Source organism: Botryllus schlosseri, chromosome 4 (assembly GCF_051294905.1).
Source record: "Botryllus schlosseri isolate E-star chromosome 4, Bs_hap1, whole genome shotgun sequence".
NCBI classification, from domain to species: domain Eukaryota; kingdom Metazoa; phylum Chordata; class Ascidiacea; order Stolidobranchia; family Styelidae; genus Botryllus; species Botryllus schlosseri.
The window spans coordinates 11,097,515-11,122,866 of record NC_137239.1 but is presented as its reverse complement, the minus strand read 5'-3'; the positions used below and the strand labels follow the sequence as shown (position 1 = coordinate 11,122,866).

Below are 25,352 nucleotides of genomic sequence, written 5' to 3'. Positions count from 1 at the left end.
AAGGACAAAAAAATGGACTACGAAAAAGTGATCCAAAAAACGGACAAAGGAGGGCTCGATCTAATCGACATTCCAAGAATAACGGACCTCATGTTCATCAAGCACGCAAGAAGTTTCGTAAAAAATTCCGAAAAAACACCAAAGGAAGACTGGGAAAGGAGATTAGATCACCAGCTCTCCATCCTCTTGAAAAGGTACCGAACAGTCCCTTTGAATAACTCCAGACCCCATTCTTTTCAGCCACTCGCGCACTGGAAACAGACCAACGAGACGTTGAAAGACCTTCAAATAGAAAAGGAGAATATAGACAAAAGCAAGAGAATATATCAAGACACGCTGGAAATGGAGCACCGCAGGGAAATAAGGTAACTGGAGGGTCCAAGCTGGAACAACATCCACAGCAACTGCCTAACGAAAGACCAAATACACCTTAATTGGAGAATAGCCCACAACCTACTCCCAACCAGGGATAGGATGTATGCAAGATTGGCCGCGAAAACGGCGCATTGCGCTTTTTGTGAAATTCACACAGAAACTCACGTGCACCTCTTTACCAAATGCAAAGCCACCCAAACAGTAATACGTCTCTTTCTAGACCTTTGGGAAGAAACCACCAACGAACGGAAGCAGAATGCCGATCTTGGAAGCATCATACTAATGAAGCTGAATGAACCCACCAAGAGAAGTAACATCAATTCGCTAATTAAATTGATCTCCATTTTCAAACAGACCATTTGGCAAGCAAGAAACATAAAAATCAAGAACAGACCGGAAATTGACACAAAATGGATCCAAAATTCAATGCTAAGAAGAATTGAAAGGAGACCCCAGATGCTGTAAGAGTCGAGAAATTGACGAAGTCAGTATAGGGGGGCACGAGAAATTGACAAAGTCAGTGTAAATTGTACGTGTCTAAACATGTGTTTTGTGGTAATTGCTATCGTCTCATTTCGGTTTTGTTATTATTGCTTAATTGGTTGATTATTACTGTAGTCCTAGGTATAAAACCATTGCGTTTCTATTCATTGTTTGTCTTAGTTAATAAAAGCCTTGGATGTAAAGAGGTGTATTCGATTCACAACAATTTTATTAACTAAGACAAAGCAGCTTTAGTCATGTCGGTCGATGGAGGAGCAGAAAACCTTCGACGCCCTATTCTCATACGGGTACCTACTCTTGAGGTGTTACCAAATGCTCCGGCCGTTCAGAAGTCATTCTGTCATTGGGAACGACAACTGGAATCCTACATAGCTGCTGCATCCTTTGCCGATGCCACAGTAGATAAGCTTGCATTATTGTGTGGATTCATTTCGGCGGACGTCTACGCATTGATAGAAGAAAAGCAATCCTACGACGAAGCTCTGAAGTTATTACAGGATCTTTACAAACCTGAGAAAAATGTTATATTTTCAAGACATTTTCTCTCGAGTAGAGCGCAAGATACCAGCGAGACAGTTCAGGAATTTCACCAAAGCTTATCAGCGCTCGCAAAGGATTGTGATTTCAAGAGTGTCACCGCCGAGCAATATCGCCAAGAATCCATAAGAGATGATTTCATCAGAGGTTTGAAATCTTCCCATATACGTACGAGACTGCTTGAATGCGAGGAACTGCCACTGCAAAAAGCGATTATCACTGCTATTTCACTGGAGAAAGCTCAAGAATTTTCCACTTCCTATAAAGTTAATGACATCGATGCACGTTTCGTTGCAAGCACCTCTAACGATCCCAGCTGGCCTGCGAGAGACGTACCAGATCCTCAGCTCAACACGGTTTCTGCAATTAGCAGAGTGTCCGAAGTTAAATCAATCAAAGAATGCACGTTCTGTGGAGGTACCCATGTCGCTAAGCGCGACCAATGCCCAGCATCGATGGTTGAATGTTATAAATGTGGCAGACTTGGACATTTCAGGAAGTTCTGTAAATCGAAAAGCAAATACCTGGCTGCTGCTCCGAAATGTTTGAAGGACTCGACCATACCCCTTACAACTGCACAGCAGATATTCGATGCCATGCTCGATTCGATAGCTGCTGAATGTTTCATCAAACTGCATGGATATTGCCATCAAACTAGGTTTGTTTCCACAGGGACCAACTTACAGTATCAAATTGGCTTCCAACAAATGCGCCACCGATGTGCTAGGACACGTTACCGTTGTATTCATCGTGGCGTCACGTGAGTACACTCATCAATTTGGCATAATCGATGATTTATGTGCAGACTTCGTCCTCGGACTAGATTTCATGAGATTGCACAAGAAGGTTATTTTCGAATTCAAAGATGGCAAGAACGAGCCATTTACAGTAGGCGTAAACTCTCACTTGGCACTTGTTACTTCCAAAGTCGATGAACCGCTTCGTATATTCCAATTCTTGACTCCAGATTACAAACCTATTGCCGCTCCTTCTCGAAGGTAGAGCAAAGAAGATAACGAATTTATTAAAGGAGAAGTACAGAAGCTCCTCAGTCACGGTATCATAGAACCGAGTCATTCACCTTGCGTGCTCAGTAGGGTTGTTCATATTTGAAAAATTGTCAGGAAACTTCGATGCTTGTGACCCAAATAAAGGTTTAGTACATAAAAACACTTTTATGAACAATCTTGGTCATCTTCGTCGTGGTCTTCTATCCCCGAAACCCCCTCAAATATCCACGGGGCAATTCTCCTTACTACTGGATATGTAATGTTGACCACGTCACCGGTTTATAGTTTTTGTGACGTTATCAGTTGAAAACGGCCGTGGATAGATGATATATTGCAATAAAATAGCCATTATTTCAAAATTGTACTTAAATGCAGTCCCATAAAGGCCACATGCATAACGATTTCACTCTGCACAACCTGTCTATAATGCTCATGGGAATCATGTATTGGTTGCACCATTGGCTTGTTTTGAATCGTCCATTGAAGAAGCGCCGTTGGGTTGCAATTCGTGAACAAATACTGATATTCCCATCTAGTTTCCAGCCATAAGGTATTATTCAAAGGTATATAATGTCAGTAATACTTTTCTCAACTTCAAATCATCTGTAAAATACCATGTTATCTCATTTTATGATAGACTGCAATTTAGTTGCAGAAGAATGTCTGAAACAAAACGGATATGGGTTTTGCGGACCAACAATGAAGAAGATTCAGGTCTGCCCACTATTTGGTCTGATATTCTGGTCACTATTCGGAAGGATATTTATCTGAGTGTATTAGTCACTCCAAGTTACCGACTCTAGATGAGGTTCTACTACATCCGCCATATCTGAAAGAATATTGCCCCCAAACTACCACAACGCAGGACTGTCTCCTTCTAGCTGTTGAAGAGGTTGACAACGTATGGAATATGACAAGAATATCTATAAGGCAAGCGCTGAACATTGTGTTGATGCATTGTTTCAGGCATTCTTCTTCAACTAAATTGCAGTCCACCATAAAATAAGATAGCTCGGTATTTTACAGATGATTTGAAGTTGAGAAAAGTATTACTGACATTACATACCTTTGAATAATATCTTATGGCTGAAAACTAGCTGGGAATATCAGTATTTGTTCACGAATTGCAACCCAACGGCGCTTCTACAATGTAAGATCCAAAACCAGCGGATGTCAATGGTGCAACCAATACATGATTCCCATGAGCATGATAGAAAGGTTGTGCAGAGTGAAATCGTTATGCATGTGGGCTTTATGCGACCGCATTTAAGTACAATTTAGAAATCATTGCTATTTTATTGCAATATATCATCTCTACACGGCCGTTTGCAACTGATAACGTCACAGAAGCTATAAACCGGTGACGTGGTCAACATTACATATCCAGTAGTAAGGAGAATCGCCCCGTGGATCTTTGGGGGGTTTTCGGGGATAGAAGATCACGTTGAAGATGACCAAAATAGCTCATAAAAGTGTTTTTATGTACTAAACCTTCATTTGGGTCACAAGCATCGAAGTTTCCTGATAGTTTTTCAAATCTGAACAACCCTAGTGCTCAGCCACTAGTAACCAGGGACGCGCGGCATAAACGAAGACTTGTCATTGACTATTCAGTATCTATCAACAGGTACACCAATTTGGATGCTTATCCACTGCCACGTATAGAAGATGTTATCAATGAAGTCTCTAAAGGCAAGTACTATTCAGCCGTTGATTTGAAATCGGCTTACCATCAAGTCCCGTTACACCCTGATGACAGACCTTTCACGGCGTTCGCCGCTTGCGGTTCACTTGACCGATTTTGCAGATTACCGTTCGGCGTCACGAATGGAGTAGCGCTTATCAACGTTATATCGATTCGTTTATTTCAAAGCATCAATTACAGGGTGTAGTAGCGTATTTGGATGATATTACAATCTATGACGCGACCAAGGAAGAGCATGATATCCGTTTGAAAGCATTTTTAGATTCCGCAACAGCTTGTCACCTCACCATCAATACAGAGAAATCAAGTTTTGGAATCGAAGAAATACAATTGCTTGGGCACAAAATATCTCACGGCAACATAAGTCCGGACCCTGACCACATGAAGCCGCTCCTGGAAATGGCCGCGCCAACGGACTCTAAAGGTTTGAAACGTATATGCGGTATGTTTTCATATTATTTCTCGGCTAAGATTAGGCTTCTTATTCGTTCATCCAATGTTCCTTTGGGACCTGATGCTATTGCTGCTTTTCGTCAATTAAAGAAAGAGATACTGGACTCTTGTCTAGGATGCATTTACGAAGACCAACCCTTTACAGTTGAGTGTGACGCGTCAAACTGCGCCGTTGCAGCAGTTTTGAATCAGTGTGATCGGCCTGTAGCGTTCTCCTTTCGCACACTTACAGTGACAGAATCGAACTACCCCGCTATTGAGAAAGAAGCTCTCGCAATCGTTGAATCGGTTCGGAAGTGGAATTACTTGCTTGCCAATCAGAAATTCCTTCTTGTTACAGATCAAAGAGCGTTATCTTACATATTTCAGAAAAAGCATCACAGCAAAATCAAGAATACAAAACTTGCGCTATGGCGTCTTGAACTCAGCTCTTTCAACTATGACATCTCACATCGCGCGGGAATCGAAAACGTCACTGCAGACATCTTGTCTCGTATTTGCTCCGTAACCGGTTCAGGTCAAAATTTAAATGAAATCCATGCACAACTTGGCCATCCCGGAGTTAGCCGATTGTCCCACTTTGTTAAATCCAAGAATTTACCGTATTCCACGGAAGGCGTGAAACGTATCTGTTCCAGCTGCCGTGTATGCGCAGAACTCAAACCTAGATTTTATAAAGGAGATTCTCACCAACTGACCAAAGCCATTAATCCCTGGCAAAGAATATCAATTGATTTCAAAGGTCCGGTTCCCGGTAAACGTAAATTCATTTTAATCATTGTCGACGAATATTCACGATTCCCTTTTGCATTTCCATGCTACAATATGACGTCGGAAACCGTAATCGAATGTCTAATGACGTTGTTCACTCTCGTTGGATTGCCTGAATATGTACATAGCGATAGATCGATGTCATTTATGTCGAAAAGAATGAACGATTTCCTAACGAAGAAAGGTGTTGCAACAAGTCAATCAACCCTTTATCACCCCACTGGCAACTCCCAATGTGAGAGAACCAACCAAACTGTTTGGAGAACAGTTAAACTACTGCTTGCCCAATACCAAATGCCACTGTCCTCATGGGAGGAGGTACTCCCAGACGCATTGCATTGTATCAGGTCGCTTCTGTGCACGGCTACAAATTGTACACCTCACGATCGATTTTTCTCTTTTCAAAGGCGATCAATGAATGGCTCTTCATTACCCGATTGGCTTTTCAAGTCGGGCACAGTTCTACTGCGTAAGTTCGTCCGCGATAAGAGTGACCCTTTATGCGATAAAGTGTATTTGCTCGATGCTAATCCAAAATACGCTTTGATTCGCTATCCAGATGGAAGAGAGTCGACCGTCTCCACTACAGACCTTGCTCCTTATCCACGTATGACCGAGGTCACCGAATCCTTGCCACAAGGAAAGAAATCTCTTCCTTCTCAATCGGACTTGGATATGCCCTCCAGCGAAATCGAAGAAGAAAAGGCTACTCAGGCCGACGAATTCTGTAGCGAGGACGCTACCATCCCTGCTGAAATCGATGACAATGCTCAAAGCAGTTCGACTCCGAGACGCTCTTCACGGACAAGAAGAGCTCCTGATAGATATGGGGATTTCGTTTCCCATTAGATAACTTTTGTTTGAATTGGTTATTTTCAGCGCTAATGTCTGTTTTATTAGTCGGGGAGATTGTGGTAATTGCTATCGTCTCATTTCGGTTTTGTTATTATTGCTTAATTGGTTGATTATGTACTGTAGTCCTAGGTATAAAACCATTGCGTTTCTATTCATTGTTTTTCTTAGTTAATAAAAGCCTTGGATGTAAAGAGGTGTATTCGATTCACAACATGTTTCACATCCATTATGAGAAGACGATTAATGAAGATGAAATTTATTCCATATTCAAGAAAGCTTGCAACTCTAGCAACCACGCTCAACGGAGTACAGTTTGATTTCAACTTCATTTGAGCAAATTCTGAAATTCTTTGGAGATATAGAGAGCAATTCCCACGTGTAAGTCATTCATTGCTTCATAGCTTTGACAGTAGCCTAAAGCTTGTCGCGCTGAGCAGCTGTTGTTAGTAGCTTGCGAACTCCACTGCCTAAGACAGACTTAGATGCAACATAGGTTGCCCAGTTTCGCCCTCAATTAGGCTATAAATCAACACAATTTAATTAATTTCCAAAACTGATCAAATTTAGCCTGGCAGGACAGATCGACGCCTTGTTCTCTGTACTCACTACCAGCATCAAGATAGCGTAATGACCGACAAGATAGCGTAATGGTTAAGCGTCCGGCTTCTTGATCGGTAGGTCGTGGGTTCGATTTCCGGCCGGGTCAGACCAAAGACCTGATTAGTAACACTGGTATCCATGACTTCCCTGCTTGGCGCTCATGCATTACTGGGATAGCGTGGAGGAGTGGTGCATTACTTAGAAAGCCGTAAAGGCTATATCTGCACTTCCTTGTCCAGCGGCATATGCATATCATGCACTCATGGTATGCATATGCGCAGTTCTTGTGTATGTGTATCATGAGTCGGTGTATATGCCGCAAAAAAACATCAAGGACAAAAATAAACTACGTCCTTTCCTTTCCTCCTTAGTCTCAGGGTGACCTACCTTGAAATAAATTAATGGATGTCTTGTTCAATTTTTTTTTGTTATTTTCAAACAAGTTTGGAGAAATTTGTCAGCAATGTAAAAGACTCAACAACTGGAATGCAGATTCAAAATTGGCGTAAGATATACCTTATGTATACTATTAGATCAGGGGTGGGCAGCCTGCGGCTGTAGAAGGGAATTTGAGCGGCCGTCGACGCCTAATTCAATTAGAATGTGTTGGCGGACGTAGACATGGAAATTGCAATTACGAATTCACTCCCGCATTTTCGAGAGATTTTAATTAATCTTGAAATTTTCTTCGCCCTCCGCGCAATTCAACAAGAATTAATTTTTCGATTTTAATGCATCGCCCTTCTTAATCTGAGCCGGAATGGGAATTGGAAAGAAATAACAATTTGTTCGCGGCCCTGAAAAATTTTCGCGCCCCGCGCGACAATATGCACCTCCCGGCAACTATTCATAACATTGGCACTCGCTATTTCGGTGCCCACAATAGGCCATTGTGAAAAGTAGAATAGTCCGGAGTTCACCAGGAATGGATATGGACAGTTTACCACAGGAATTTTGCGTTCGGATCATTCATTGCGGCTATGCCCTGGAATGCGGCCTTACGCCACATAAGCAATCGAAATGCGGCCATGATTATCAAAAACGTTGCCCACCTCGGTATCAGATGATGTGCTCTTTTTGACATGACGGTAAATGCAAGGGGGGTCAGGGGGGCGCGATTTTTTTGACTATCTCCAAGGGGGGCGCGTGTCAAAAAAGGTTGAGAACCACTGCCGTAGAGGTTGTCATTTCGGAGAAGGCCACACTTTGAGATCTTTTTTCAGCAGCCAATGGGCATTTGCCATTCACTTGAGTTGTATGTCGGAATGGGTACGACCTTCACTAATCCATGGTATCAGTATCATGCCAATAGCAGTAACACGGCAATACACAAGCTACCGAAAGTAGGCCTACGATGAATAGGCTGTTTCTCCTGATCGAAAGGGAGATACCTTCTCTGTCTTGCCAAGTCATTTTTCCCATATTAGTAAGTATGTTAAAAGTTCTGAAGATGACACTACTTTGTCTGATCTTATTAGGTTTCAGTCGTGGTATATAATTGAAGTATTGATTCCCTAAGGATTGGCTGAATCAGCCGTTTATGCTGGGGACTTATTAGACTCTTGCAGCTAAATGCATTCACTCGTATTAGACTCTTACAGCTAAATGAATTCACTCGTAAGTGCTGTCAAGGTCGTGAATGATGCCGCACAGGGAGATGAAAAGGTATAAGCACAGACTATGCTTATGTGAACATTAATAAGACAGTTTGCTTGAATAGCTTAGCCTTAAAGAGTTGCAGGCATGACGGAGGTGAAACGGCGAATGATTGTGCACTTTTAGAACTAAATATAAATCCGAGAAATACCTAGTTATGGTTGCAATTACGTCAGTGCCCCTACTTTTCTGGGCGTAAGTAAAGTATATTAGCCATCGCAAACTGGTGCAGCACACCTTAGGTGAGATGGATGCCGCACAAAATCTGATCTGCTCAGAAGATGTTATATGAGCTGACCAGATAGCTTATATAATGGAACCCGAAAAAATGTAACCATCGCACTGCTTCAATGTATTTCAAGCTCGTTTTATATCCATGTCTGGTTTGATTCCAGGATTTGTAGTGTTGCAGCCAGTAATGATTCAAGATTCATTCAGGACATGTTAAGATATGCCAACAAACTTTTTTTTTGCTGTTCATACCAGAATAGTCTGTGCTTCACATTAGACCTCTTTCCAAGGCATTGACGACTTTGACAGCACTTTCGAGTGAATTAATTTTGCTGTAAGAGTTCAATAAGTCCCCAGCATAAACGGCTGATTAAATCAGTCCTTATAGCATTCAAGACTTCAGTTACATAGCACGACTGGAGCATAATAAAATCAGACAAAGTAGTGTCATTGTTAAGCTTTTCTCCGCGTGTTCTTTACTTTCCCTCGGTCCAAACAGACATGTGGGCTATTGCTATTTCCTTCACAATAAGCCAGTCATGCTCTCAGTTAATGTGAAGCAGCTGTTGTTTGTACATCATCATTAGGGCAATTTTTTTGACATGTCAAAAACAGTCAAAATTAGGTCAAAATTGTAGCGTTAGGTCAAAATTTGTCAAAATTGTTTACAAAGTCAAACATTTTTTGACCTCTGCATTTCGTTTGTATCGTAGATTTTGCGCTGTCGGTGAACTTATCATTTGATATTTTACAGCTTGTAGGCTACTTTATAGGCCTACCGTTGTAAACGGACCATCGTATGCTCATTGTGAATCATAAATGGTCAAATGAAACAAATAGTGACATGGTTTTATGGTCAACGTACCGCAATATCCTAGCTGAAGCAAGACTACTTGGACATTGCATGGTTCATATATCAAGAAGCGCAAGCTGAAAAATTGTGATGTAGACAACATTGTCAGAATGAAGCAACACGGTTTGTCACCAGCAGTGTGCACACAACTTGAGTGTTGTCAGCCAACAAATGCTGCTGTTGAACGTTCTTTCTCCGTTCTTGGCAAGCTCCGTAGTAAGGACAGACACTTTCTACCCGAGAATGTAGGAAAGGATCTTTCGTTGTACTACAACAAATTTTAATTATTTCCACCAGAATACGTAATGTAACTACTGGAATTCTTCATAGGGCCAGATTTCGTTAAAATACTAGTTTTTCATGTAAAAATCTGTCTGTTTTTGAGCCAAAACGTTTTTTCAGGCCAATCTACTTTGTAAGGACAGACAGTTCCAACCAGAAATGAAGATAAGTAGTACAATTTTAACATTATATGCGAAAACACCTAATTTGCATACGTGAGGTCAAAATTTGGTCAAATTTCAGTTTTCTTTAGGTCAAAAAAGGTCAAAATTTAGATTTTTTAGGTCAAAATCTTCCGTTTTTTTAGGTAAAAAAAATTGCTCTGATCATCATGTATTTAGTAACTCAATATGTTCTGAATTGAACTTAAATCATTATCTGCCAACCGACCTACAATGCACTTACAGAATCATCGACGTTAGCAGAATCCTTTAACAACTGATCAGCAAGCTACCACTGACGTGTTCATTGAAGCATTGCCGATTAGCCAATCGAGAGCCGTGATTTCGTGATTACTAGTCTTGCTACCATTCTATGGTCGCTGGCACGCCCGCTCGTCGGTAGCTACTTTCAAACGCTTTGCGACAAATCTCAACGACTTTCCTGTGAGCCTATTCCAGGCTCATTCTGTTTTTTTTTATCAATAATCTATAAAATGAGACATTGATACCCATAATTTTTGAGATTTTGACAACCCTAATGACCAATAAGATAGCTCGGTGTGTAAATAGTATAAATGTGCGGAAAATGTTCAGAAGGAATGTAATTAGGCTATATATCAATCACATTGAGAATTAAGTACGTTGCATCATGATTGCCTGTAAGCTCTTGTCACTCAAGGAATGAGGTAGTTGGAGTAGCCAACATTAAACCAATTATTGCGTCACATGATAGAGTAAGATAGACTATGCTCGGAGACGTCGTGTCTAGACTCAATAGAATATCGGATCAACATTACCATTGTCATTATTACATCACAAAGTCATGTCATTCCAAGTGCTCGTAAAACCGTTGCACAAGCGTGTATTTCAGGGGTTCTCAACCCGCGGCCCGCAGACGTTTATTTTGCGGCCCGCGACATTTTCCTTATGAACGCAATTATCACTTACAACGTCTTAATACATATTAATTTAGTTATTGTGCTCTCTTATCGCACCATCTCTGTTTCGTTTCATTGCTCATTCTTTGATGTGTTCTGGTTTCATGAAATATACTCAATTTAGATTGTTGTTGTTTTGAATCTGTATTCGGCTGAACTCTGGTTTAAGAGAATCCTGCTACATAATAGTATATTTTTTTAACGATTGTTCCACTTACCGCTAATGGTTTGAACAGAAACAGAACGGGAAATTAAACATCAAAAACTGGGTTTGTAACTCTGCGCGGAACAATGAATTTGATTTCTCAGATATAAATGGAAAACCGATGTGTCACAAGCAAGTCGTAACGAAGCGCAGAAGCTTGAAATGGCACCACGCCAATCTCTTCTGTACTTATACATAATCACCTGGTCTTAGAAAAAACGTTGGTATTTAGGTGTCAAGCCCGGCAATCCATGTTTCGAGTCATTGTTGAAATAATTGCCGACAACGTTACAGACAGATCGTTCAAAATTGCTTGGAGTATCGCTAAACCCAAGATATCTGCTAGAGACGGTGTGATTTCAATAAAACCTTGACATGCTGTGCGAATATTCATCACCTACCAAATTTCGAAGCTATAGTAGTCTGATTAAACCGTGAAGAGAAGGGTGACCAGCAATTTCAGCCAAACTTTTATCGCACATTCTGAAACACGTTGCCGCGTAGGCTTACTTTAGCCTAGCATTGGACGAATCCACCGAAACCGACACCGACATTGCAAAGTTAATTATCGGGGTACATGATCATCAGAGTAGACACTGGACATATTTGCAGAGGAAATGCTGTCTGGAAAAACGTAGAGAAGGTGGCTAGCGAAAAGCATCACATTAGCAAAGCTGACTTCTGTAACTATTGGTGCAGGGCCCACGCCATGGAAGGAAATAACGCGGGCAGATTGGTTTGGTCAGAAATGACCCAGAAGGCCAGACTCCTTCTCATATCAATGAGAACTCCATATGAAAATGGCCTCTGTGAAGAAAAAAACGAGAAAGTTACCGTAATTTTATACTTGCTCGCTCAGGCATTGAAACAGATAGTTCGGTTCTCTGGTGGAAGGGTTTCAAAGTACATATGCCGACCTGGCAGCGAATGTAATGCACGCTTCATGAAGGGATTTACTTTTGCCGGTGGAAGATACATATTCTTACAAAAAGCAGCAGCTGCAAACTTACAAACGATCTCGATTAATGCTTCAGAATGAATTAAAATGTACTAAATGCCCATATACGAGTGGTAAATAGGCCACAATCGCCTACATTTAATAGAAGCAGCCCACATATACATGGTAATTATGTTCTGCGGCCCGCGGCGTCTTTTGCTGGTAAAATACGGCCCGTTATACAAGGAAAGTTGAGAACCCCTGGTGTATTTGATCCTACACAGCGTTCAACAGTTCACGTTCACACATAACAAAAGCAATCATATTCCATGAACAGCGAACAACGTACGCTTCTTGAAGCTGCACTGTAAAAAATAAAGGTGTCCATAGACATGTTTACACCTGGTACCTCTTAATACATGTCCGTCATGTAAAACCATACGACAGGTTTAGTTCCACCTGTTGCCTAACATGTTTCTGCCCATCATGTAATCTCGAAAACACGTCTGACCTGAGACTTCAATTGACCTTTCACCTTGGACCGACTGGCACAAAATCTGTAGCCAGGATATGAATTAAAACAAGCAATTCAGTGTTGGATCAAATGATGGTATATTGAGAACAAATGCATCAAAACAAGAAAAATTCTGAAATGGCGAGAGTTTCGGATAATACGTAATGAAATAAGAATTACTATAACGGCTAAAAATATTGACATGTCATGGCGCAATTAATTTACTACTAACAGCCACAGTGTAAGTCGAAGAGTACCGAACGTTAAGAAGTTTTGGAACTTATGCAATGAAAGAAGAGTTATATACAACAATGGCTAAAAATATTGGCCCCTCATCAATGAATTAATTTACTACAAAAAGCCACAGTGTGAGCCGCAGAGTGCCTAACGTTAAGAAGTTTTGGAACTTATGCAATGAATGAAGAATTATTACAACAACAGCTAAAAATATTGGCCCGTCATCAATGAATTAATTTACTACAAAAAGCCACAGTGTAAGCCGCAGAGTGCCTAACGTTAAGAAGTTTTGGAACTTATGCAATGAATGAAGAATTATTACAACAACAGCCAAAAATATTGACCCGTCATCAATGAATTAATTTACTACAAAAAGCCACAGTGAAAGCCGCCTATAGTACCTAATGTTTTGAAGTTTTGGACATATGTAATGAAACCAGAATTATTCCAACAATGGCTAAAAATATATGCCCGTCATCAATGAATTAATTTACTACAAAAAGCCACAGTGTAAGCGGCAGAGTGCCTAACGTTAAGAAGTTTTGAAACTTATGCAATGAATGAAGAATTATTACAACAACGGCTAAAAACATTGGCCCGTCATCAATGAATTAATTTACTACAAAAAGCCACAGAGCAGGCCACAGAGTACCTAACGTTAAGAAGTTTTGGAACTTATGCAATGAAAGAAAAATTCTTACAACAGCGGCTAAAAATATTGGCCCCTCATAAATAAATTAATTTACTACAAAAAACCACAGTGTAAGCCGCAGAGAGCCTAACGTTAAGAAGTTTTGGAATTTATACAATGAAAGAAGAATTGTTACAACAACGGCTAAAAATATTGACCCGTCATCAATGAATTAATTTACTACAAAAAGCCACAGTGTAAGCGGCCTAGTACCTAATGTTTTGAAGTTTTGGACATATGTAATGAAACCAGAATTATATTAACGGCTAAAATCATTGACCCGTCCTCAATAAATTAATCAAAATAAATTACAATGAACAGCAACAGTCAGCCACACCTAACGTTAGAAAGTTTCGAAACGTATGTAATGAAACAAGAATTAATATACCGGCTTGAAACATTGACCGGCCCTCGATTAATCAAGTTATTACAAATTGTCACAGTGAAAGGCGCCGAGTACCTAATGCAATGACACAAGAATTATAACGGCTAAAAATATTGACCTGTCCTTGGTGAATTATTCAAATTAATTTACTACGAACAGCCAAAGTCTACCTAACGTTACAAAGTTTCGAGACAGCCGCAGTGTACTTAACGTTCGGAAGTTTCGAAGGAGAGTTCGCGACGACGGACCATGAATTAGAGGCTGATGGAGCGAACTTGATGTTGAACAGCCAGTATATTGCCAGTATTATGGCCATAGCATGATGGAAGCTTCTGACCCCTTTGATAACTTTGCCATAGAAGAGAACTTTCCATTCATTCAGGATCGTATTGTACTTGATCGTCGGATATAATTCTTTGGCTCCTGATAAATAAAAATGATATTAGCTTAGTACTATCGATGTGGTCTGAGATTATGAATTGAGTTGAGTATGAGGCCTAATAATAGGGTTACCATGCGTCCTCTTTCAATAGGATTTGTCCTCTTTCTTGACTTTTTTAAAAGTGTCCTCAGAGGACGCCCTTTTGTCCTCTTTTTTGAGATTTTGTCCTCTTTTTTGAAAATTTAGGTCACATTTAGAGCGAAATGCGAGTGATATGCCGTAAATTAGCACGGCTTTCAAGGATATCGAGCGAGCATAATGGTACCCAGAGTGGAATGATTTTAGCATCAGTCGTAACACTGCAACTTTCTAAGTGAAATAGGAGGGGCCAATATTGGTTTCACATCATCTTCTTTGATTGGACGCCATATACTAGTGACAATTTCACCATAGTGTCCTACAGTAGCATGGACATGGGAAAATCTCGTTACTCACTGATATTGGATTACATCATTCTTTCGATTTACAGTGACCTTTCGAGATACCAATTTTTATCAAATACAGTGTTAATACAGCAATACAGTGTTAATAGTGCCATAAATTGCCTTTTTTGTATGATGTGAATGATGTAGCCTGATGGCAGTGAGCCATGCGATTTGCTTGTGTCCACAACACAGTGACATAATGCTTACACATACACCAAACAACTTACTTTGTCAACAAACAGGAAGCTGCCATAGTTGTCATTGAAGAATTGAAGATCGTTGGGATCCCGACCATCCACCCCAGTTTTTGACCACCTGAACGAGAAGTGTCAGAAATCAACTCAATGTATGTTTTGACGCGACTGCGTAAAGTAAATCAGCGACTTTGAAACCTTGCGCGGGCCCCTCTAATGTTGATAAAGATTTTCAGTCATCCGACAGGAGGTAACACGGTTGGGCAAGGGTGAAAACATGACATATATTACTACGCAGCAAATTCGATGACAATTATGTTACGACAACCAAGTGTGCAGTCATGTCCTGCAAGGAGTTGCAGGTCGCCTTTGTATACCTCTGGGCTCATTTGACAAGGAATATTCCAAGCTTGGACATATGAATATCAAGGTTGCGGCGAGGCTGCGTACATCGCGTTGTGCAAAGGTTTCACCGCTGACAATATTTCTGCGAGTACTAATAAATATTATAATCAATTTCTAGAATCGCCTTGCAGCCCGAGGGTTGGTCGCCCTTATATCTAAGGAAGAAATGTCTACGTCTGGAAGTATGTGCGATTAAAAAATTCAAGAAAACTAAAATCTGCCCAAAAAGAACAATGTATGTTAATTTAAAAAGTATCTTTAGGTCACCGACGAGTTTTATACATTTTGAAAACTGACTTCACTTTTAGCTAACCCATGGTAATAATTAGGGCCAATCAAAGCCATATTTTGTTCTATGCATCAGCAAGTCGTGAAATCAATTTCAACACAAAACCGTATCCCTTTGAGCTATATTAAAGCTATGAAGTCACAGGCAGCGTCCAAGACTGAATTGATTGTGTTAAGGCGTTAAGTCTATATAACTATATACATATATATATATATAACTGATGGTCCGTGGATCTGATTGTTTGACTTGAGAAGAGAGCGTTAAGGTGGTACGTTGTTTCGTATATTCAAGTTGTGACTTTGGATATAAACGTACCACTGGATATATACGGTATCGGATTTACAAATCATACGGGGATATAAATTGGATATAGAAATGGGCGAAGCAGCAAATATGGATATACAAGATGAACATACCGGACAGCAAAATGGCAACTATGCGGCGGCAGCAGCCGGAAAACCAAAGCCGGTTTTCAGCCACCGAAGACCGCGCTCACTCTTCGTGAAAGGCCCTGGGGAGCTAACTTTTGACGAAATATGGGACCAAATCAATGAAAACCCAACAACGAAAGCGTACCGCAAAGACATGGAAGCGCTGTACGAAATCCGAAAAGGTACCTGGATACTTACATTTAAAGAACAAAAAGGAGACCAGAATACAAGAGACTTGGTATACAAGGAGTTAGACCAAACAGAGAGAGCAACTGGATTCGAGACTATAAAGATCGAACTTCCAAGACTCCCAGCAACTCACCTCATAATACGAGGAATTCCAACGGAATCTAAAGCCGATACAATGAGGAAGGAAATATCCAGACTAGGAATTGGCACCGTAGTCAGCACCACTAGAGTATACCGAAAAAACACAGGACTATACAATGGCTTTACCAATGCCTGGGTCGAGGACTTCTGCAAACAGAATATGCCAAGAGCGATAAACATAGATGGATACACATGCCCAATCCAAACGGCGGACGATATTTACAACAAGAAATGCTACCTATGTAACTCGGAAGAACACTACATAAAAGACTGCCCAAGCAAATACGAGAAATGTACCAAATGCAACAAAAAGGGACATACCCAAGCAAAATGTCCAGAAACAGTACCCCAAGCCATTGAACTCCGGAACAGATTTCAGGCAATCAGCGACATCCCACATGAAGAAGAAAATAACAGAACAGATGACGAAAACGATAACAACATGTGGTACGAAAATAAGCAGAACCCAAAGAGGACAGAATCATCACCAAATACGCCCAAACCCAAAATAATGGACAAGCCAATAATCAAGAATCGAAAAAAAAACAGCAACTTAGAAGTCAAGATCAGGAACGCTGAATCTAACAAAACCATGTTTGCAGCAAAAATAGGCGCTCAAACCAGACGCCGTGAGACAATAAATGAAAATATACAAGATACATCCACATCGCCGCTAAACGAAGAAAAACAAGGAACAACCCCGAACTACGAATTAGCAGAAAATGAACCACTGGATCCACTGAACGAGACAGCAATTGACCCCGACTCGCTGATCTCTGAACCAAACAAACGTTTCAGAGACTCAAACAGCAGTGAGAATACAGAATCGGAGAAAAGAAGAAAACATGACCACAGCGACAGTGATGAGTCAGATAATCCTAACCTCACGTCTGACACAAGCACCATATCATACCATACTGAAAAATGAAAGTAGCAACGATCAACGTAAATGGCATAACACAAAGACTAGATGACTTGGAAGAATACATCCTAAAATCAAAAATGGATATACTTCTCATACAGGAGACCCACAAAATGGACCATGAATCCACTAAGGAATGGGCGGAGAAAATTGGATATATAGCATACATGAATTCTACAAACTATAAGAGACAATATGATGGCACGACCATCATGATAAAGAAGGAATATGGAGGTAAAATTATTGATCATTCTATCCTGATTGAAAATAGACTACAAAGCATTACTATGCAAATAGCGCAGTGCCCACTTACCATCCTGAACGTATATGCTCCATCTGGGGATTCACCAATTCCAAGAAAATTAAGAAGAGACTTCTTAACCAAACTAGAGCAAGAAATTAACAATATAGATATCCCAACGATAATGGGGGGAGACTTTAACCTTGTTATAAACCCAAAAGACACCAACAACCAACTATCAACGACCAACAGCAACGATAAACGCTTTAAAAACATAATAGAAGAAGCAGAATTGATCGACACGTTCAGACATATGTATCCGCATAAAAGGATATATACCCACGTGACGAAGAAAAGTGGAAGAAGAATTGACAGAATATATGCGTCAAAAGAACTTCTAGAACACATAGTGCATGCAACGCATGAAAATAATGAGGTCGCAGACCACATAAGCCCTACGCTAAACATCAGAATAGAACCCGAAACTTCTTGGGACAGGAAAAGTTGGAAATGCAGCAAAGAATTACTGTCCGACAAAACATACCAAAATATCATAGCGAACCTCATTTGCAATGAGGAAAATAACATCGAAAAATATGATACAATTCAAGAGTGGTGGGATGGAACAAAGAAAAAGATAGCCAATATAAGCAAAAGATACACAGCGTATACCAACAAAAACGCAAGCTTTCAAACAAGCTACGAAAGAACAATGGGCAAATTGAGACTAACTGCCATCCCAGGAGTGCCACAGGGAGAACAGAGTAAAACAAAACAGTTCTGGGAACACCTAAAAAACAGAAAAAAGCAGGCAGAACTGAAGGAACTGTTGATGGCCGACGGAACAGTAACAACCGATGCAAATAGCATCACCGCAGAAATCAAATCCTTCTATGAAGAGCTATGGTCGCAAAGTGGAACAGCAAACCAGGAACGACAAGAATTATACCTCTCCACCTACAAGTTCAAAGCAGAAGAACAGACAATGGACAAAGAACACCCAGCAGCGATAGAGAGAGGAGAGGTGTACGATACACTTAAATCTATGGCTAAAGAGAAATCACCCGGTACTGATGGTCTTACTGTAGAATTCTACATCACCATGTGGAAAGCAATTGGCAGAAAACTTACACAGCTAGTAAATAATGCAATACTACTAGGAAAAATGCCAAAAAGCTGGAAGTTGGCAAAAGTTATTTTGATCCATAAAGGGAAAGAAAAAAGGAAATTGGAGAATTGGCGTCCCATTTCCCTGCTCAACACTGACTATAAAATCATGGCAAAAATCCTGAACAAGAAACTGACCAATGAAATATCAGAAAAGATAAGTACCTCGCAGAAAGCAGGTATCCCGGGAAGGAAGATGGATGTAATACACAATAACATCGAAGCTGTCCTGAGATATCACCGCGATAAACCTATAGAAGGATACATAATGACCATCGATGCTAAAAAAGCTTTTGACAAAGTGAACCACAGTATGCTAATCAAAGTGCTAGAAAAATTTCAAGTCACTCGCGAAACACTAAACGCCATTAAAGAGATATATAACAACCCAATCGCAATAGTGGAAGTAAATGGACTAAAAGCAGCGGAAGTCACATGTCTGAGAGGGATTCGTCAAGGATGCCCTCTCAGCATGACACTATACGCCATAAGTGCTGACCCTCTAGCCAACAGGATAGATACAAACGAGAAAATCAAAGGAATAAGAATCGGAAGCATAACCCATAAACTGGACCAATTTGCTGATGATGTAACCCTATACATTAGCTCAACAGGCTCAATACATGAGATACTAGAGGAATACGACAAACTATATAAGGTGACGGGGCAGGAAATAAACAGAGAAAAGACAGAAATCCTAGCACTGAACCCAAGATCACGATGTATCCTGCAAAGCTCGCCACATGCGCACATGCTAAGATCGAGTGCAAAAATCCTGGGCATACATCATGGAGAACAAGAAGAAGACTTAAACTATGGAAAAATAATACAAGGACTTCGAAAATCGGCTAACTTTATCAAATCCAAAAAACTGTCATGGCTGGGGAAAATTACTGCCATAAAAGCTTTCATAATAACCAAAGTAACATATACTTATTCCAATAAGCAGTTGCGTAAAGAATATTTGAAGGAAATGGAAAAACTCTTATTCGATCTACTCTGGAGCCCAGAGAAACTAGAGCAGAAGAGCAGAAACACCCTGAAAAGACCAAGAAAAGAAGGGGGAATTGGAATGCCAGACATTGACACGGCGGTGAAAACGAGGAGAATCAAAAGGATGCAGGAACTATCCCAGCTCGACGAACCTAAAGAGATCTGGCACTCGGAGGCCGTATATAACCTCTCAACAAAGGTGAGAAGTATAAATGCAAAGTTATACAATAACAACTGTCCTCACAGATACAAACCAACGGAAAGCTGGGAAAAAGAAAGAGAAGCATATACCTCGATACTGAGGGAAAACGAAGACGCACACGAGCTTGCCCAGAAAGAAGTATATGCGTTACTCCTCAGGCAGACAGCAACAAATAAGGGAGAAGAAATGAAGAACTGGAAAAGGATATGGCTGTACGAGAACAACATGAAAGAACTCGTCAACAACAACCAGAGAGTCATATCCTACAGAATTAACACCGAGAGTTATTTTACAGGATCAAGAAAAATGGCGGCTGGGTGGGAAAGCACCAAAAACAAGAAGATAAAAAATAAATGCAAACTTTGCAGGAACGACGAAGAGACTCTACACCACTTATATGTAGAATGCGAAACTTACAAAAAAATATTTTATACCATCAGAAATGACCTGGAGGATGCACTCCAAACACACATCGATGCCGAGCCTAAGAAGATAAAAACGAACGCGTATGACGGGCCACATGCCTCTACGATAATACCAGCATACATGGATCTCAAAACCGAAATATGGAGATGGAAAATATCCCTAGACATACAAAATGAGTATGCTGAAGAAATAGGAGCACAAACCGAAATCATCCGAAAACGTATAAACGCAAACAGAGAAAACCGGGCCCGTGAGCAAAAAAGAACGGAAGACACAAGCGCGCGCGATTTGACGTAAAAGTGTCTGTATATAAATGATATATGAGCGTAATATACTTGTGAATAAGCTTACTTGAAGGAAAACCTGAACATTTCTAACTTGATGTATTCCATGATATACTCTATACGTTGAACCCCACACTTATCATCATGCTTAACCATAAGATTAACATCTTAAAAGCTGATACAATTTATTTTTTGTGTATGCACTTTGAAATAAAATCACTGAAAAGACTGAACTAAAGTTCGTAATATTTTGTATGCTGTGCTGTGTAATGTTAGTAATAATATACTAAGCCGCGTTACACCTAAGTACTCGAACTGCCAATACATTTAATCAATTGAAACACTGATGACGACGAACTTTGATTTGCATTTTCCTGATTAGGTCATAAAGCTCAAAATTTACATTAAGAAGCGATTGGACAAAAACGAGGTTTAACAAATAATGTAGCTGCAAATACAAGACTTTTCACCAGCGCTTTATGCACCCCTGCAGAAGTGGCAACCCACATCAGCGTCTGTGGAGCTCTCACTTTCCTTACCAAAGTCATTTTACGTCCGAATCGTAACTTCAAAGACTTAAACATTTCACACTACTACTGTACTGCAACAGTGATTTAGAATAAAAAATGGACGTGTATAACTGTTGTTGCATAGGTTTTACTCTTTAGTTCCGTCAGTGCCGATATTTGCATGTAAAAATACACCATTTTCACATAAATTCATATTTTCCAAAAAATAAAGTCATATTATTGATTTTCTAAGGTCATATAAAAATGGCCCTAGTTATAATATATATGTCATTTGTTGTGTCATGAAAAATGATTGCGCATGCCACAAATGCCGAGGGATTGTGCCGTCAGTGACTTGATCATAACACTGCTTTATACCTACGGTACCCAATGCGCATCGATCAAGATCGGGTAAATCTCCAGCAGACTGTGTTGACATCCCATTCAGAATGGCCTCGCAACGCGATTCGAATGTTCTTTTCATCCTATCCAGAATCGTTTCCTTGTGAGGTATTCTCCACTTGCCTCTTATTGCGTTTTGATGTATCTCGATGCTGCGCTCGTCGTCTGTGGAGAGTATACATGTTGACTCTGTAGGAAAAAATAGATCCTAATCAAAACATGACCGGTTATCGGTGCAAGGTGCTACTTCTTGCCAATGTTCCTTCTAAGCTGCTCGCATGCGCACAGACACGAGAAAAATTAGACGTAACATTGTCTGTTGGCGTTATCAGTATCATATCAAAATATTCATATTGAAGATATCTAGATCAAGAAAGCAAGATACTAAAATGCTCACATTGGATGTTGTGACTCGAGAATTCTTGCAGCGTTGACTAGATTTTTCCACAAGCTGCAGAGATTTCTGTTTGCCGCAGCGTCCATGCTTCTGCTATTCAAAGTTTAAGACGAGAACTTCTTTTTCATGGTGTCTTCTCCATTCCCTCAACTTGTTGCAGAGCTTGTCTTTCCATGATCCCTGCAATGTGGCATAGTTGAAGGAAGGTTTGGATTAAGTTTGGACAAACTTCTGAGATGTGTGTCACCAACATTGAAAAATTGGAATGTAATGCCGCCCCTGCTGTATGATATTACACATTGATGATAATCGTCAATAATTGGTGCATGCATTGCATACGTTGTAGGACTAGCCTATTGCATGAACGTGGTAAGGGGATGTCATTATCATTGACTTGATCCCAACACTGCTTTATACCTGCCCAATGCGCATCGATCAACATCGGCTAAATCTCAAACAGACTTTGTGTTGATATCCCATTCAAAATGGCCTCATGACACGATTCAAATGTTCTTTTCATCCTAACCTGAATCTTTTCTTGTCACGCAGTCTTTTCGTCCACTTGACACTTATTGCTTGTTGCTGTACCTCGATGCTGCGCTCGTCTTCTGGAGAATATACCGATGCAGGTTGACTCTGTAATAAATATCTTCATTAAAGCCCAGCAAATTATCAGCTTGCCGGTAATAGCGAGTCAATTTATTGCAGAAAGAGCAAAATTATTTTAGGCTTAACTATTTCGTAAGAACAGACAGTTCCGACCTGAAATGAAGATAAGCAGTAGCCTAAAATTCTAAGGTAATGGGGGAAAACAGGCAATTTACATATACGAGATCACAATTTCATCAAAATTAAGATTTTTAGGGTTAAAAATGTCAAAATTGACAGAATGTCAGATTTTATTGGTCAAAATCTTCGGTTTTTAGATAAAAATAAAATCACCCTAGGAGAACATCACATATTCGTTGAAGAAGTTCATATCAACATATTCCAACATATTCTATTCGGGAAACAAAAAAGTACTAACCTATGGTAGATTAGTAATCTATATAGACCAGGAATGGCCAACCTTTTCGACTGAAGAGCCACCTGCAATTGACGAACGAGTTCGCGGTCCGCTAGCCACGCCAAGCAGATAAAATTTTCGAAATTTATAAATAAACAAGGTCAATAATATTATTACTCGAGTATTGCGGGTCTATTGTATACCGCCCGCTAGACTCAGTTTGCAAGGACACGACTATTTGGCGTCTGGCCACATCGATATCGCCATTTCACCATTGACAATCTTTATGCGAGCGCTAACGCGAAAAGACTTTCTCCCGTAATTGCGAATACAGTTAGACTCAATCGGATAAAAGAGGCTTTTTTTTCGTTTTCAGTAGGGGGAAGGCTACCAAGCAAGAAATCGTGCGAAAATTAAACACGCATGGCGTGAAGAAAAATTTCGCTGCTATTTTACCTCATTGTAATGTACGACGACTTACTGAAAAGGTGACTGGACCCTGGATCTGCCAATGCGTCGGAACTGATATTTTAGTCATCAACATCCCAAGTGTCGCAGCAAGAATTGTAATTTTTTGTTGGCATTGCAAGTTCACAATCTGAGCAATTCATTTTCGATAATATAATAGGAAATTAGCTCACGGGTCACGCAAAACCCTCTCGCTGGCCAGATTTGGCCCACGGGTTGGTCACCCCCGATATAGACAGGCCAATGCGATCATTTCAGAGCCGGAGCAGCAGCTAGAGCAGGAGCAGTTTAAATTTGCGGCTGCTCTAAAGCCCTGCATAACACGGCGTGATTTTGGCTAAAAATCTATATTCGTTTCTATTACAGATATCGAACAAGACAAGATAATTTTAGTACAGTATGATTACCATGATCATCGCTTTACGACGATAATTCTGTTGACATGCATAGAATATAATTACTCACTTCCATCGTCAAACCAGTCATATTGTCCCATATCTTTGGCAGACAATTCATAGAAATCGCCGTTCAATTCAAGCGACTTGTCGTAATATTCCGTAGTGAATTTTCTGTCCTAGATGGTACTACGAACTGCACATCTCACAACATCATAAATCTCAGATAGGTGATCAACTGTGATCACCTTTCTAATATTACCATGGATGATCAGCATTTTCATATTTAATAGCACAAGAGTAATAAATCGCTAACCAGTCTGATGAATCTGAAAAATAGAACGTCATGTTCAAAATTACACAATTTTAATTACCGGTACTTTTCTCTATCGGCATATAGTTCACTATTAAACTTCGAAACATATTCTATGATGCAGTCTAATGTAGCGATCTCACCATCAATGTTCCCTCTAAGCTGCGCACATGCACAAATGCGCAGTGCTAACACGGTCTCTGCGCACAAAAAATCCGATATGATGACCTTTTTTTTAGTCTTTACGCACTGTTGTCCAAGGGTCTGCGCAGTGAGTTCGTGAGTGTGCGCAGACTCGTCAAAAATTAGAGGGAACATTGCTCACCATACTGTAATTTACCAATACAGAATACCGGTAAATTATGGAGTCTCTGGTAAAATATTTCATGAGGTTGTAAAACACAACGGAAACCGGTTTCTGTCATAGCCTCACAGGAATAACAGTGTAAATATCGCCCAAAGCCTGACTTGAGGATACCACAAATGTGACAGTGCCCGTCAAAATCTTCATAGAAAAATATTTTACCATCTTGATCCTGATTGACAACATGGATTCTTTTTTGCCGTATTTGTCACATAATTTTACAGAGCAAACTTGTCCCTCCATATCTTGCATTCGACAAAATGCAACATATTGGCATGGTATACACATCCTCCTGATATATCAACTGGCTCAACTTTCTTAGGTTCATTATTTACATAGTTAAGCTAAGACATTCCCCAACATGATATACTGTAATCGACTGGTTACCGTATGCAGTCTGAAGCTATATATGGTAAGTGCTAAACGATATGCTGCCTCCACACGCCACACCTTACCGTACTGCAGTTAAATGCAGCACACCAACTATGCACACCCCGTAGGCGCGCATATGAACCGGAAACACTTTCCCCGATGAAAACTGATGTGAAATGCATCCTCTACTAACTGGACAAATACGATCAATAACCGTCAGCCGGTAATAAACTCTACAATCAGTTTCGCCAACTTTGCTGGCCGCGAAGTGATCGCCGATGGAAGTCGCTTCCCGGCACTGAAAGTTTTTCAAACCAATCGTAACGCATACGGCAATCACGTGAGCAGTGAAGTAGAACTTCCGTTTTTTTAACCAATCACGTCGGATCGTGAAATAGTGTGAGTGGTGAACTATAGAATGTAAACGTTTACATTCTATAGGTGAACTGAAATTTTACCGTCGTTCTGCAACCAA

At 40.3% G+C, this 25,352-nt stretch overlaps 2 protein-coding genes and 1 long non-coding RNA gene across 4 annotated transcripts in view; 1 reads left to right on the top strand and 2 right to left on the bottom strand.

The window, feature by feature from the left end:
• LOC145438068 (uncharacterized) overlaps nucleotides 1-25,352 on the bottom strand; it is a 73,687-nt gene that overhangs the window by 41,830 nt on the left and 6,505 nt on the right. The gene's annotated exons all lie outside the window — the stretch shown is intronic.
• On the top strand, nucleotides 5,067-6,418 carry LOC145437028 (uncharacterized). The gene has a single exon (XM_080314195.1). The coding sequence runs from the start codon at nucleotides 5,410-5,412 to the stop codon at nucleotides 6,202-6,204; it is 795 nt and encodes a 264-aa protein (XP_080170321.1). The 5' UTR covers nucleotides 5,067-5,409; the 3' UTR covers nucleotides 6,205-6,418.
• LOC145438109 (uncharacterized) lies at nucleotides 12,662-24,504 on the bottom strand. Of its 2 annotated transcripts, XR_013914817.1 has the most exons (6): nucleotides 23,899-24,504; nucleotides 22,486-22,595; nucleotides 21,960-22,139; nucleotides 21,539-21,751; nucleotides 14,995-15,082; nucleotides 12,662-14,323 (listed from the first exon to the last, which is right to left on the bottom strand). It is a non-coding gene; the product is annotated as an uncharacterized LOC145438109 (long non-coding RNA). The 2 variants fall into 2 exon arrangements; XR_013914816.1 differs by lacking the exon at nucleotides 23,899-24,504 and having other exon boundaries at nucleotides 22,486-23,309.

Excerpts from the sequence above, each read along its gene's own strand:
- LOC145437028 (XM_080314195.1), top strand. The coding sequence starts at position 5,410 with ATGACGTCGGAAACCGTAATCGAATGTCTAATGACGTTGTTCACTCTC.